Raw genomic sequence first — 11,852 nt, 5'->3', positions numbered from 1 at the left:
AGCAACTTGTCTGTTCCCCTTCCCCAATTCCCCAGCACTGTTCGCCTCCCCCAATATCCCAATAAAATGACCCTTTCAAGTAGGAACTTTTCAATGTTCATTTCAGCCCCCAAAGGTAAAACATGTAGCCATTACTCAGAGAAAGCGTAATGTGTGTCTTGGAGGCATACATTTTCCCTGAGGCATTGTGTCTCTGAAAAGATGGAAGTCAGTAGTCAAATATGACATATTCACATTTTCACTTTACTCTCAACTTTTCAGGAACATGTCCTGCACCAAGAACAAGATGGAGCTACATTTCAACCAACGGTGGTTTCAACCTGTGCTTACTGTAATTTTTATCCATAGGTTTGAAGACATACCTGATAGCGGGTCAGAGAGCGAAGGAGTCTCATTGCAGCTGTTCAGAGGCCTTACTTTCTGGCTTTGAGGTCATTGACGGCTCCCGGGTGTCCTCAGGCCCTAGGGGACAGGGGACAGCATCGCCAGGGAGTATCAGTGACTTGGCGCAGACTGTCAAAACCTTTGATAACCTTAAGGTTAGTTTTTTTTTTTCCCTACTTCTAAAACTTTATATTAATTCTGCAGTAGAACATGTGAAATAATAAACAACCTTCAGGTCTGTGGCAGACAACTTGGAATGCCCTTCAATTAGGTTTTTATTATTTTTTAATGTAGTATAAAGGTAGCAGCATTTTGTCTTTTTAATATCTTTGCTTTTTTCGACATTCTGCACCTCCATTTTCTTTCTATGCTGCATAACAATGCTTCTCATTTGAGTTGTTTTTTTTTCTTTCTGAGACTTATGATGTCTTTTGGAATTTCTAAAAGCTAATCATAAATGATAGTAAAGGTGATTCTCCTCACATCTTGCTGGAGTGCTAGTTGGTCTCTTTTTTCAGAGACCACTTTCTCAAATATTCCTACGTCTCCTGAAATCCAGTTTTATGATTATGTTAAATTGTTTTGGTGTGGGTAAACCATAGGATGTAGCTTACCAAGTCTTGCCAAGAACATTATAGTATTTCATTATAGGAACAGAGATCTGATGGCTTTCTAGAAGTACCCATTTCTGTCATAATAGACTACCAAGGAATTAGCGTGAAGACCATGGGCATATAAAATCTCCCTAGCTTATGAGCTGTTTCTCAGTTTCACATTTGCCTTAGTTCTCTTACTGGTACCTCTTGTTTATTTTTACAGTTTAAATATTTGCCATTTGCATTTTTTTTAAAGAGATAATTTTAAGATATATGCACTTTATTGTTTTGTGCTTTCAAATAACACAGTGATATATTGACCAGGATGATGGCCTGTTGTTAGGGCTTTAGTCTGGTACGTTTCTTCATATTCACATTCATTAACAGATTTGAAAACTACAATAGCTATGCTGGAATTAAAGCTTAACAGGTATCATAACCCAATCAGCTGGAGTATCCAGATTATTTCACTGTGTCAGAACCCGTAGTGCCTGTCATCCAGTTACTTTGTGTAATTATTACATTCAGGTTTATTGACAGCACTCATATATCATTTTCATTATTTGCTTTGTTAACTTAGTGCAAGGTTTCTCAACCTCGGCGCTATTGACGTTTTGAGCCAGACAACTGTGATGCGGGTTGTCCCGTGCACTGTGGGATGTTGCGCAGCATTCCTGGCCTCCACCCACTAGATGCCAGTAGTACCTTTCTTCCCATTATGACAATCAAGAGTGTCTCCAGACATTGCTCAATGTCCCCTGAGGGCTGTGGAGGATAAACTCACCCTAGGTTGAGAACCAGTGGTGTAGGTATCAGACCCTGTCTTCCCCGTATTCTCTGGCACATGCGTAACGGCTAACATACCTGAAATTTCCTTAATGCCTCCACACACTCATGACAGCCTGTGTTCTGGGCTGATGTTTGGCAGTAGTCAGAAAGGAGCTCTCAGTGCACTGACTGTCACTGAGCATGGCAGGGAAGAATTGTGTGGGGGAGGAGCACAAAAAAACATGGCTTTCCAAATATGGTTTCATTCCCCTGGGGAGAAACGATTTCTACCAGGCTCCAAACTGAGCTGAATTTAAGTAGAGAAATAGAGCCCAGAGCCAAAAATAAATGATTTGTTGTGTTTGCTGCCATTTTAGATTATGTGTATGTATGTTTCTATCCATTAGGGAGCACAGTTGCTGGCTTCACTTTTTTTTTTTTAATTTGGATGGATAAAAATCATTTAGCATAATATTCTGTTGTCTTGTATAAATTTCCCAAATAATCATTAGAAGTTTTCTGAAAATCCTGTGATCTATGAAGTTGCCCGTGTTCGCCAAAAGGAATTGGAGAAAAAAAAAAATGACCTCCGTGCCCCTTCCCGAAGGGATAGGTGAATTGGATCTTGAAGAATAATTTCTGGGATATTTTGATGGCATTGGGAGGATAAGAGGACATCTGAGACCAGGACTGTCTCAGAAAGTTAGAATTACTTGGATCCACAGTTGGAATGGAAGGAGCAGGAAGAGATGAAAGACCTGGTCTCCACACCAGGCTTTGCCACGTTGGGAAGTCCTTGCCACACTCTTGCTGTCTGTGCTTCTAGAGCCTGTGGTAGGGATCAGGTGAAAGCAGGGGTCTCTGGTGCCTTGTAAATCATAAACACTGGGTAACTGAGTGATTCGTTATGCGCTAGCAGCCTTGACATGGAAGGCAGAAAACAGGTCTGCCTTAAAGATTAGATACATAGATGTGCTGTTAACTTATAAGGCCTGCCCTCAAGTAACACTTTTAGAATAATAGAAATATAAAATACCACTGCTTGTTCATACATTATTTGGGTGGCTTTATCCCCTAAACTTGTCAGTGCCTCATCATACATGTGTCACTGGTTTGTTGCCTTATATTGTCTGCACTACAGCCAGCTCTTCTCATTAGCTAGAATCACAGACTAGCTTCTCCTAATTCTTTACCAGAGTCTGTTGACTCTTTCTGTCAGCAGGCTTCATTCTCCTTTGTTGCTGCTCTCACCTCATCCAGCTAAAGTTAGCTCCCAAGTGAATTTGTCACTGACCTCACATTTCCCTCTTCCCCTGATGTAAGGCAGTGTTCCTGTGTGTTCCCTTGAGCAGTAGTTTCTCAGGATGGAAATAGGCGTCAAGTATAGAAAAAAGGTTCTGTGGTCAAGTAAATTGGAGAAATTCTAGGTTAAACAGCACTGAAAAGGTTTCTTTACTGCAGAACTTCTCAGAGCCTTTAGTATGCTAATATGCATCCTTAGGTCTCCAAAGAGGGATGTGGTATGCAGCATTCTCAGGCCTGTTTGATCACAGATTTCTTTTTTCAAGCTGTACACCCAAGCCTTTGGCTTCTTGAGTGATTGGCAGTGAGTTTCTCATGGGGAAGCCCTGGCATTGCATCATGGGTGCTGGGGCAGGGGGACTGCAGCACTGTGGCACCCAGCTCTCTGAGCTTGAGCTTGCAAAGATAGCCCTATGGTTTGGGGTGGGGGAAGGAGAAGTCAAGAAGGCAACCCCAGGAAGGAGACCAGGGCTCTACATGTCATAGCCACAGAAGGCAGCTTCAGTGCTGTGGGCGGGCCAGAACTCAAAATTCAGGATGCTTTTCAGAGCCTTGGCTTTGGGACTGGAACAACTCACCTAACTCCTTAGTGAACTGGCGATGACGAGGCAGTGTCTCAGGGTCTTGTACAGATTAACTGAAGTAATGCCCACAAATGCTAGGTTTGTAGTAGACACTCAGTAAACATCAGGACACAGGTTCACTCATTTGCACGCAGAAGTGGACAGTGACACTGTAGGAGGAAAGAAGGGCAGGAGGAGACAGAGATACTGTTGATTTGCCTAAAGGGGTCCTTGACTGTCTCGGGAAGGTCTCGCCTTCTCCACTTGTTCTGACTTGAGGGAGGTTCTTTGGTTATTGCTGTTGGTTTTTCCTGTGGGGGCTGTCACCACGTCACAAATGTGACATCAGGAGCATGGGCACTTGGCCTGGTTAGTGTGACCTCAGCTCTGCAGCGGACGTCTGCTGCTCATTTGTCATGAAGCTGCTGGTGATGGATGGCTGAGACTACACATGCCAATAACAATAGCTGCTCTAATGTCTTTGTGAATAACAAATAAATGAAATCCAAAGATGTGGATGGTTTTTAATCACATCAGTCCTAACCAGTGAACCGTGTGAGCTGTGACAGCATCTTAGTTCACCTCTGAAAGACCTCACTGAAAATGCACCTGCTTGGCTGTCTCTGTGAGTTTACCTTAATCTATATTCAGAATCCTGGGTCTGCGTGCTCACTGGATGTTTCTACATGTTTACGGTCAGTGATGAGGCTAGTGGTGTGGGTTTGTCCACATGGGGTGATTCAGAGAAAACCTGTCCTGTTTTCAAAAGGCTTATACTTTCCTTCTGAGGTCACTAGCCCTAGGGACCCTCCTTCTGTGACAGTTGCTGTGACTTTTTAAATGACTCTAAATAAATGATCGCTTCTTTTATTATCTCCTTGTTATTTGTTTGTAAAGTCATTATGAATGTGCTCAGTTGGCTCAGTTTGAGGAAGCAGAGGGCCCCTGCTTTTAATTTTAATTCATTATAGAAATGGAATAGGTAGTAGATCTCTCTCTCTCTCTCTTTCTCTTTCTCTCTCTCTCTCTGTCAATACACACACACACACACACACACACACAGAGTTTAGAAATTAAATAAGTATTATAAATGGTGGTCTGAATTGATAGTGGTGATGGTTGCAGAATTCTGTAAATATACTTAAAGCCATTGAATTATATACACTTTAGATGGGTGAATTGTATGGTGTGTTAATTATATCTCAGTAAAGCTGTTAATAAATAAATAGTAATGTGACTGCTGGCTCTGAAATGTAGATATAAAGTAAGTTTTTTTAAAAAGGACTTTTCAAGTTTTATCTATATTTTTAATCATGTACTTGTTTCCTTCAATTAAGAGACATGTAAACTGACAACTCTTCCTTACAGAATTTCAGCTAATAGATCTAGAAGGAATGAGGAAAAGAGACTCACCATTAGAACATCACAGTAATATCGCTGCAGGCAAGATCCATCAATGAATTCTAAAATTTGTGTGTATAAGTTTAAGGAGAAACAGGATATTTGCATAACCTCCAAGTATCTCTCCCCCATCAGATATTTATTCATTATAAAGGGAAGAATAATAACTTGCTGGAAGCCTGGCAGGCCCCGTGTCATGGTTCATAAGACTAATGGTATTGCGTACCCTCTGATGTGAGGTGCTGAGAAGGGCACATCATCTCTTTGGGGTTCTCCCTCAAATCCTAAACCTCAGTCAACTTGTGTGAAAGCATCAGACAAATCCAAATTCAAGACAGTCCACACAATACCTGACCAGGACACTTCAAAAGTGACAAGGTCATTGAAGACAAGGAAAGACTGAGGACCTGCTGCAGACAGGAGGAGACTAAGGAGACACAAAAATTGGAACATGAGATCCCGGAACAGAAACAGGACATTAGGGGGAAAACTGGGAAATCTGAATAAAGTCTCTAGTTATGAGTTGAAATGGGAAGATAAGTCCAACATCATTTAATTGGCAGCATCAGATAGTGAGGTATTGGACATAAATGAAATTTCCCAAAATATCAAATAACTTCCTTTTTCTGACTTTCTGATGGGATATTTCCCTAACATGGTAACAATCTTCTTGCCTTATCAGCCTCAGTTATTAAATGCAGTAGCCATTCAGGCTTCAGGAGTTTGAGCAGGGTTTTGATTCTCCACTTCATGATTCTTGAGATCTTGTGCCTGATTTTGACAGCGTTTTGTTTTGTTTGTTGTTTTGCGTTCAGTATTCTCAGTCTGTCTGAGCTTCCTGTTCTTATAGCTTCTGAGTTGCTGTTTTTCTGTAACAATTGCTTCTATTTCCTCTAATATGTTGCTTCTCTTTTTCTCTAGTGTTTGGTGAGCAGAAATCACCTATGTGGAAGTATTCACACCTGTGCCTAGTCCACTACCTTAAGAGGCCATGGGCTGGCCTGCCAGTGACATGTAGTGATGAGGGTGACTTCTGCCTACATTGTAGGCAGTTCATGTTCACTTGGAGATGTCACATGCATAGTTAGGGTTGAGGGCACTGCTACCATTTCCTAGTTGTGTGACTCTGGGCAAGTCCCTTCTCTTCTCTGCCTCAGTTCCCTCCTTTGTAAAATGGGGCTAATCATAGTGTCGGCTTCATGGGTGCTGCTGAGGACTAAATGAAGTGACACAGGCACAGTGCCGAGAATGTGAAAAGTGCCTCAGTAGGCCAAGTTTGCTCTTACTGGTGCATGCTCCTGTCTTCCACATTCACCTTGAGTTTGGGGAGCAAGGGGTGCTCTGGTCTCCGGGCAACTTGCTAAACAGTCATGTTCAGCATACTCCACAGGCAAAGCCAGGGCTTCTCTGATGTTTCCTCCTCATTTCTCAGAAAAGAGGCTTCCCTGCTCCCTCCCTTGACAGTTATGAAAAAGGACAGCTGTTGGCTTAGAAATGATTTATCTTGTAAAGAGAAATGGCCTTGGAAAAAAACTATAGCTTTGTGCCATGTATTCTGAACAGAATGTAAGGCTCATGTATGGAAATGTGTTAAAAACAAATGTAAATGTGCCCAAGTGTGTTAGAGAAATAGTTATACGCTTCCCCCGAGCCCATATCCGCGCTGGGGGAAGGAGCACAGATAATCTGGGAAAATGCAGAGCTTGCTCTTGGGTATTCTCCAGGGATCTCGGGTTTCCCAGGCAACGGCCAGTGCACAACTTAGCCTGTAGAGTACTCAGTTTTGGGGACCTTAGCTGCTCTTGATGAAGCTTCCCTCGGTGCCAGTGTGCCAGTAGTGCCAGTTAAAAGAACCAGGAGGTGGTCCTAACTGTGTGGATCACTCGGGGAATGAGGCAGAGGAGGTCAGAGTGCCAGGATTATTCCTGGGTCTTCCTGTGACAGGCAAGGCCAGAGAGGCCGCATGGTGGTCAGGGGCCAGGAGCCCTGCAGTTCACCCCACTGTTGTGTCCTCAGGGTAATCCCTTCTGCCTCACCATGCTGTGAGGATTAACTGAGATCAAGTACATGAGACTGCAGACATCACCTGGATAAGGATCTGATTATTGTTCATTGATGTGCCCTCTGCACATTAGCATTTCTAAATCATAGCAGCTGCTATCATTACAACAGTGATTTTTATCTAGTGGATTTGCCCCCGTTGCTTTCCTCCGAGTCAGTTGCTCAGGCATGCTTCCAGAGGCGGTAGGGTACCCCAGTGAGCCCCCAGACCTCCCTGAGTGCAGACTTCTAGACCATTTACGGACGTTTGGGCTCTGACAGTGTATGTCTACCTTCACTCCCTGAGATTCTTTAATGGTCAGCTCTACAAGACCTTACCGCCACATTAGAACATTTTATCACGGCAGGGTACAGGCCACCTAGCCTCTCTTTGTCAAAGGGACGTCACTTTGACTTGCCTATCTATGAAGACCACTACCCCAGGCTCCCGGAGATCAGCCAGTCTCCATGGGCACCCCCACTCTCCACTGGCCTTCCAACCCCTTCACAGCCAAGACCTTCACAGAGAGGGTGCAAAATCTGAGTTGCGTGGTCTTGATTTCTGTTGAGGGGATCCTTTGCAGAGGGTGTGTGCCCTCTGCTGTCCAATAGGTTTGATACTCACTGTTTTGTATTTGTGGCTTTAAATGCATAAAACATCTTATATACGTGAAGCCAGTGTGCCATGGGAATTCCTAAGAATCAAGTGACCTGTTCTTAAAGTGTATCAGGTGTAGTTGAGAAAAAAATACTTAGAAACAAACTAATGCCAAGAGATATCTCAAAAAGAAATGGGTACACAAGAGCAGATACCAAGGATGGCTGTCCTGTCTGTGATCAAGGCCATTAAATTACCAGATGAACTATCTTCACAACCAAACAGAACAGTGACCAGAAGCTGTTTTTTTGGTTTTTTAAAAAAGATTTTATTGGGGAATTGGGAGAGGGGAACAGTGTTGGGGAATTGGGTAAGGGGAACAGCCAAGTTGTTGTCCTTCAATCTTAGTTGTGGAAGGCACAGCAAGCTCAGCTCCAAGTCTAGTAGCGCTGCTCAGCTCAAGGTGCTATGTCAGTTAGCTGCAGGTGGGCATAGCCACCATCCCATGCGGGAGTCGAACCAGTAGCCTTGTTGTTAAGAATGCTCTGTATCCCCTAAACCACACGGGCAACAGCTCAGCTCAGGCTGCCGAGTTCAGTCTTTAGTTGCTGGTGGGCAGAGCCCACCATCTCAATCAGGCAACCTTGTTGTTAGGAGCACGTGCTCTCACCAGCTGAGCCACCCTGCCGCCTGTTGGCAGCTCAGCGGCAGCTCAGCTCGGGCGCAGCTCACTGGCCCATGTGGGAATCGAACCGGCGACCCTGTTGCTCAGAGCTCGAACTTTTGAGCAAGCTCTTAACCAACTGAGCCACTCGGCCGGCCCAATGACCAGAAGTTTTAATATTAAGCACCAACATTTATTGAGCACTAATACTTCAGGCATTGTGTGGAGCCACATGTGATAAGTGCATGCATGCCTCCACTCATCCAACTCTTAACCCATGGCAGAGATCCCCCGTCAATCACAGCTCTCCTCCCTTTGGCCAGGGTGGGGCCTCATCATCCTCAGCTCACTGCTGTAGGAAGTCTGTGCCATGGGATTAGACTCAGTGCACAGAACGAAGCTGGTTTAAAATACCTCTGACATGCTTCACTTGTATTTCCTCAGTTTGCCCTTATAATAATTCTTCAAGGTAGATACAATTCCATTTTACAAAGGAGGAAAGTGAGACCCAGAGAGATTCCCTATGAAGTGGTAGAACCAGGATTCAGTCCATAACAGTTTCATTTCAAAGCCAGTGCCTTTGGTCACTGTTACTAGTTCTCCAGTCTTAATGTTTAAAAAGTACGTAGTAAGAGACATAGCTATTTACTGTTTCATCGTGTCTTTACGAGATTGGTGAAAGGCCCTGGACCTTAGGGGTTTGAATCAGAGTCTCTCAAACAGTCCCAACGCTCCAAGCTATATCTACTTCACCACCAGGCCACCACTTGGCCCCGGAAAAGGATAGTGTTCCCGTAGAGAAGCAAACTAGCCACCACTGCCACCACCAAAGCCATTTACTCCCATCCCAGCTAGGGGGCGCCCTTGGGGTTTTTCTGGGTGTGTTGTGGGTTTGCATACTTTACTCCTGTCATGGGGGCTGAGAGGGTCACTCTTATGTGCGTGATATTGGATTTTTTTTTTTGAGAAGATCAGTGGCCCCATTGGTAAAATGTTTTGAAGTTTAACTCAGTCAATACCAAGAGGTGCTTTAAAATCAGTTTTTTGAAGTTTTACTCAGTCAATACCAAGAGGTGCTTTAAAATCAGTTTATTGTTTGTCATTAACAATTAAAACATTTTGCCCCTGTTAATAATGTCAGTTTTTACAGAGCTGTAAATAAATTTTACCTAGGTGCTACTGTTTGCTCAGGTATGTTAATGATTTGGCCAGCTCTTTTGGCATGTATATTTTCATTTTTCAAATGAATATGAATGTTTAAACTTAGTGTGTGTGTTATATCAGATTCCCAAATTTCACATCTTTAGAGTCTTTATTTCTTTTATTTAATACAGTACAGACCTGAAATCTTACTTGGGATGTGATCATATGCTTGCCTTTAGACACTAAATGACACTTATTTTAAATTTCTGAAATAATGTCTGGCCTCCTATAATGTAGTCTAGTGTTTAACAATGCTTATGCAAGGAAATTTTTTGAGTCCTAATAAGTCTTTCTTGCTACAGTTTGTCTTCTCCACTGGAAGCAGTTAGTTGCTATCTCAGTGACAGTTCCTAGTTTACTGGGTCACATTAATAATAATAGTAAATTTATTAAGGATACAATGAGAGCCAGGAATGATGCTAGGCTGTTTATACACATATTTATTTAATCCTTATGACATATCTTCAAGAAAAGTGTTATCACTCTCGTTTTATAGATGCGAGAACTGAGGTGAGTGATTCGAAGAGGGTTTTCTCCAAACAATTAAGGAATCGAGGTGGGATTTGAATCCTGGTTTATGAGAAACAAAAGCTTGCCTTTTCTCATCTGTCAGTATTGTCTTGCCTTCTCTTCTCTGGGTCAGCTAATTCCTGTAAGCTTTTAAGAATTCCTAGGTCTGTAAACAGGTCACTCTGATTAGTCAGCCTGTTTTATAGGAACTGCTTACCTTCACACAGAGCTCAAGGCCCTTGGCTTGGTACTCTCACATAGGGTAGCGGCCAGGCTGTCTGTTCAATAGCAGCTTTATTGAAATGTGATTCACATACCAGAAAATTTAACCTGTTAAAGTGTACAATTTGGTGGTTTTTAGTATTTTTGCAAGATTATGCAACTGTCACCACAATCAATTTTATAACATTTTCATCACCCAAAAAGGGATCCCTTGTTCATTAGATCACTCCCCATTCCAATATCCCTCTTATTCCTGCCAACACCCAATTGCCTTTCCAACGCTATGGGTTTCCCTTTTCTGGACATTTTATATAGATGGAATCATATAATATGTGACCTTTGGTGTCTGGTTTCCTTCACTGAGTGTAATGTTTTCAAGGTACATCCATGTTGTAGCCTCAGCCACTACTTCATTCCTTTTGGTGGCTGAATAATACTGTCCATTGTGTGGTTAGACTGCATTTTGTTGATCCATTCATCTACTGATGGACATTTGAGCTATATCTACTTTGTGACTCTTATGGAACATTCATTACAGGTCTTTGTGTGGATGTGTTTCCGTTTTCTCTTTGCCAGTTTGTCTTTAACTCAGCTTTGAATGGTTCAGTAAGCCTTCCTTTTGGTTGTAGCCATCCTCCGTGACAGCAAATTGCAACAACAGCAGACTTGTTTAAATTACATATTGTGGTCGTGTTTCCTGGGTGAGTTCCTATGGTGTGTGTTTTTCTTGTAGACCTGCCCTTCATGCGGAATCACGTTTGCTCCCAAATCGGAAGCTGGCACAGAAGGAGGAGCAGTGCAAAACGGCTGTCAGGAGGAGCATAAAAATAACACCAAGGTAGCACGCTCCTGGCTGTCATTCCTGTCACTTCCTCTCCGGGCTCCTCCACCTGAGATGACACTCCTGTGTTGTCAACTTCTCAGTTCTGAGAATAGCTCCTCTTAGGTGATAGCATTCCATGCCTTCTAGTCCTTTGGCTTTGAGCAGCCCAATAAAGAACAGGGTGGAGAGTCAGAACTAACCTATGAGAAGTAGAGTCATCACTCACTGAACTGGATGGGATCCCTAGTGGGCAATAAGGGTTTGAAGACGTGTGGATTAGAGTAGTTAGGGGAGGTTTGTGGGGCTGGAAGCTGGACTCAAGATATGGCCGAATGTGCAAAGGGAAGAGGGGCCTCTTGGGATGAGAAATGCACCATGAAGAGGGCCCTGGGGTTAGAGACAGCAGTAAGTAAACTACCAGAGAAGTCTCACTTGGAAAGTGGAAAGCAGACCAAACACGAGAGCCTTTCAAACAGCTTCTGAAGGCTGACCCTCCAGGAGGCCTACATCGGCCATCCTTTACCCTCACATCATCTGCCCATGGACTTGTGTGACGCTGGGTCAGTCCATGTCACTTATAACGAGTTACCCCTTCTTGAGTCACTGCCCTTATGGCTCTGGGTTTACGTTCCCTGGATCCACCCTCGTACTTCCCCCGAGTGCCCAAACCTCCCTCAGGGCCATCTGGAGCCCTGGTTCTGCAAACTTCAAGAGCCTCAGCTCTTCCCTTAGCCTTCTCTCCACTTCCTACTGGCTCTTCCCACCATGTCACCTCCTT

At 43.5% G+C, this 11,852-nt stretch overlaps 1 protein-coding gene across 5 annotated transcripts in view; it reads left to right on the top strand.

Moving 5' to 3' along the window:
• Positions 1–11,852, top strand: part of ADCY9 (adenylate cyclase 9) — a 136,928-nt gene that overhangs the window by 97,222 nt on the left and 27,854 nt on the right. For all 5 annotated transcript variants that reach the window (XR_002126000.1, XR_002125999.1, XM_019660327.1 and 2 more), the window contains exons 3-4: positions 349–539; positions 10,985–11,089. Coding sequence is in view for 3 of the 5 variants with exons in the window: in XM_019660327.1 (XP_019515872.1) it covers positions 349–539; positions 10,985–11,089 (296 nt within the window). In the remaining 2 variants the exon portion in view is untranslated. The remainder of the gene's footprint in view (positions 1–348; positions 540–10,984; positions 11,090–11,852) is intronic.

The sequence above is a fragment of the Hipposideros armiger genome, unplaced genomic scaffold (assembly GCF_001890085.2).
Source record: "Hipposideros armiger isolate ML-2016 unplaced genomic scaffold, ASM189008v1 scaffold_315, whole genome shotgun sequence".
NCBI classification, from domain to species: domain Eukaryota; kingdom Metazoa; phylum Chordata; class Mammalia; order Chiroptera; family Hipposideridae; genus Hipposideros; species Hipposideros armiger.
Note: the sequence above shows the minus strand (reverse complement) of the source record. Positions and strands in the feature narration are given on the sequence as shown.